We start from the raw sequence: 2,423 nt of genomic DNA, 5'->3' as shown, positions 1-2,423 counted from the left end.
AAACAAAATTTTTGAATATTATTACCTGGTTCGGCTGCATTGTAACTAATTGCTCACGATAGATGACCAAGGCCATCTCGGATGGCCTACTCTTCGAGCCTGGCACCCGCACCCACCTACAGTTATGAGCGAATAACATAAGATAAGTAGCTACTTAGTTACTAAGAAGAGTACATTGCATAACACACTAAATATCAAAAAAATACTTACTTAACGGCAAGTGGAGCATATGGCCACGGGCCATAATCACATCCAAGAGTAGGCTCTATCCTCGGGCACAAGAATGGCAACCTTGCCCATGCCCAATACTGGATCAAGGTGCACGCCCCACCAATCTGCGATGCCCCTTTCTCACTTGCCCGACATAACTCTCGATACAACCAGGCCAAGCAACCATTGCCCCAACTATACTGTGGCGGATCACGCAAGTTCCGCAGTTGCTCCAAAAACATCAGATGCACCCTATCTCCTGACTTGTCCATAAAAAGCTTATCCCCTAATAGCGCTAAAATATAACACCAGGCATACTTGTGTATCTGAATCTCCGTTGCGTCATGAGGCAATGGCGCTGCAATGGCCTCAAGAAGGCGGCTGATAAGAAGTCTTTGCCCCACCAAAGTTTTGTTGTCATCCGCCGGAGTAAAACCAAGCAACTCCATGCAAAGAGTCCTCCAAGTTCCATCTAACACATTAGTCGGCCCAACCAAGACCTCACCGTCTATAGGAAGTCCGAAAATGACCTCCACATCTTGTAGGGTGATCGACATCTCACCATGTGGAAGATGGAACGTATGAGTCTCTGGCCGCCATCGCTTAACTAGGGCTGTTATAAGACAGTTATCTATCTCTCTGGAAGGGGCCCTAAACAATCCTTCAAGCCTCAGCAACTTGATAATGTCAATCACCCGATTATCTCGCATTTGAATGTTTGCCATCTCCTTAGTGCGACCATGGCACGTCAATGGGCCCGAGTCCTGCAAAATCAACAAAAATTATAGCAGTTATTAGAACTACAAATACAATTTTGAAAGAACTTGCTAACTAAAAGTCAAAAATAACGTAAAAATTAAAGCAATTGTTAAAACTAGATATTTCACCTCGCCATTCCAAATGGCATGTGATCGATGATGTTGTTGTCACGTCAACAATGACGAATCACTAGGACCAGGCTGCAAGATTCGTGACCCGTCATCAATCCGAGGCTCCATACTGCAAAGAGTGCTACTGTGAGATCATTAATAGTGTGAGGGCAAAGGAAGGGGCAAAGAAAATAATAGATATAATTCATCTAAAATTGACGCATGTATAGATTCAATAGGGTCACTAGCTTATTCAATTGAGCATGACAAAGATCCACAAAGAGAGATTAAGTTCTTCAATGATTTAAACCAACTTGACAAGCTTAAACTTCTAGCCAGAGAACATCTTATCTTCCAAACAATTAATTAGTGCAATTGTTCTAGTAACTGTGAGATGGAATCATAATAAATGTGCTGAAATTATAAGACTAGTTTTTCTAATATCCAAGCCTCTTGGCTGACTATGAGTGAGAACCAACATTTTTCCAACATATAAAAAAATATGAATTTAATTTTAATAAGGATATTGTGTAAACCACCCCCTCCCCCCTAAACAAATATGGGCTAGTACAAACAACCACATCCTCACTAATACCTGAAGTCTAAAAATTAAAGCCCACAAAGCCCACACTAATTTTTTTTTTTTTTTTTTTTTTTTTTTATAATGTTTTATTGTAATCTGGATGAAGAACTTCATCATTTGTAGAAAACGTGGATTTCTTAAGTTTGTTATATCCTTGTATTCATGTCTTATTGTTTTGCTGTTCAATTAGACTTACTTGATATACAATGATACTTTGATCAATTGTTTCACAATATTGTTCAATGACCTTTGCATTAGCAGATTACTCCTTATGAGGTTTGAGTGATTGGTCAGATCTCTGATTTGAATTTAATTTCAATCGGCTTAGTTGACAATGTAAGGGGTACAGTTCACATCAAAATATCTATATTTACACGCCCAGCATAAGCCATGTGCATGTAAATATATTAGGGAAAATTTTTTGTTATTATCTTGAAATATTATAAGAGTAATATTTTACACATCTTTTACGTTTATGATAATATTTCATCTTCAATTAAAGGGTCCATTGAAGCCATGTTATATTGCTGAATTGATTTTTAAATTAGCTGTATTCTATCAGTTTATTATATATGTATGTTGATTACACGTGTTATGGATGCCTTAGTATATATTTATTGGTATGAAACCCCGGATTTTGAACCCAAGACCATGCCCAACAGCTATACTTTTAAAGTAATTTATCAATATTATTGTTGTTGTGATTAAAATTTTTACAGGATAAGTGAATAGATGCGACTTTTGTTACATAGCAATGCTTA

The 2,423-nt window shown here is 37.7% G+C and overlaps 1 protein-coding gene across 1 annotated transcript; it reads right to left on the bottom strand.

The window, feature by feature from the left end:
* Positions 1–206: 206 nt before the first annotated feature.
* LOC136069994 (serine/threonine-protein phosphatase 7 long form homolog) lies at positions 207–2,054 on the bottom strand. Its single transcript, XM_065779186.1, has 2 exons — positions 2,037–2,054; positions 207–974 (listed from the first exon to the last, which is right to left on the bottom strand). The coding sequence occupies exons 1-2, from the start codon at positions 2,052–2,054 to the stop codon at positions 207–209; spliced, it is 786 nt and encodes a 261-aa protein (XP_065635258.1).
* Between the last annotated feature and the right edge of the window lie 369 nt (positions 2,055–2,423).

Source organism: Quercus suber, unplaced genomic scaffold, assembly GCF_002906115.3.
Source record: "Quercus suber isolate HL8 unplaced genomic scaffold, Cork oak 2.0 scaffold_201, whole genome shotgun sequence".
Classification (NCBI taxonomy): Eukaryota; Viridiplantae; Streptophyta; class Magnoliopsida; order Fagales; family Fagaceae; genus Quercus; species Quercus suber.
Note: the sequence above shows the minus strand (reverse complement) of the source record. Positions and strands in the feature narration are given on the sequence as shown.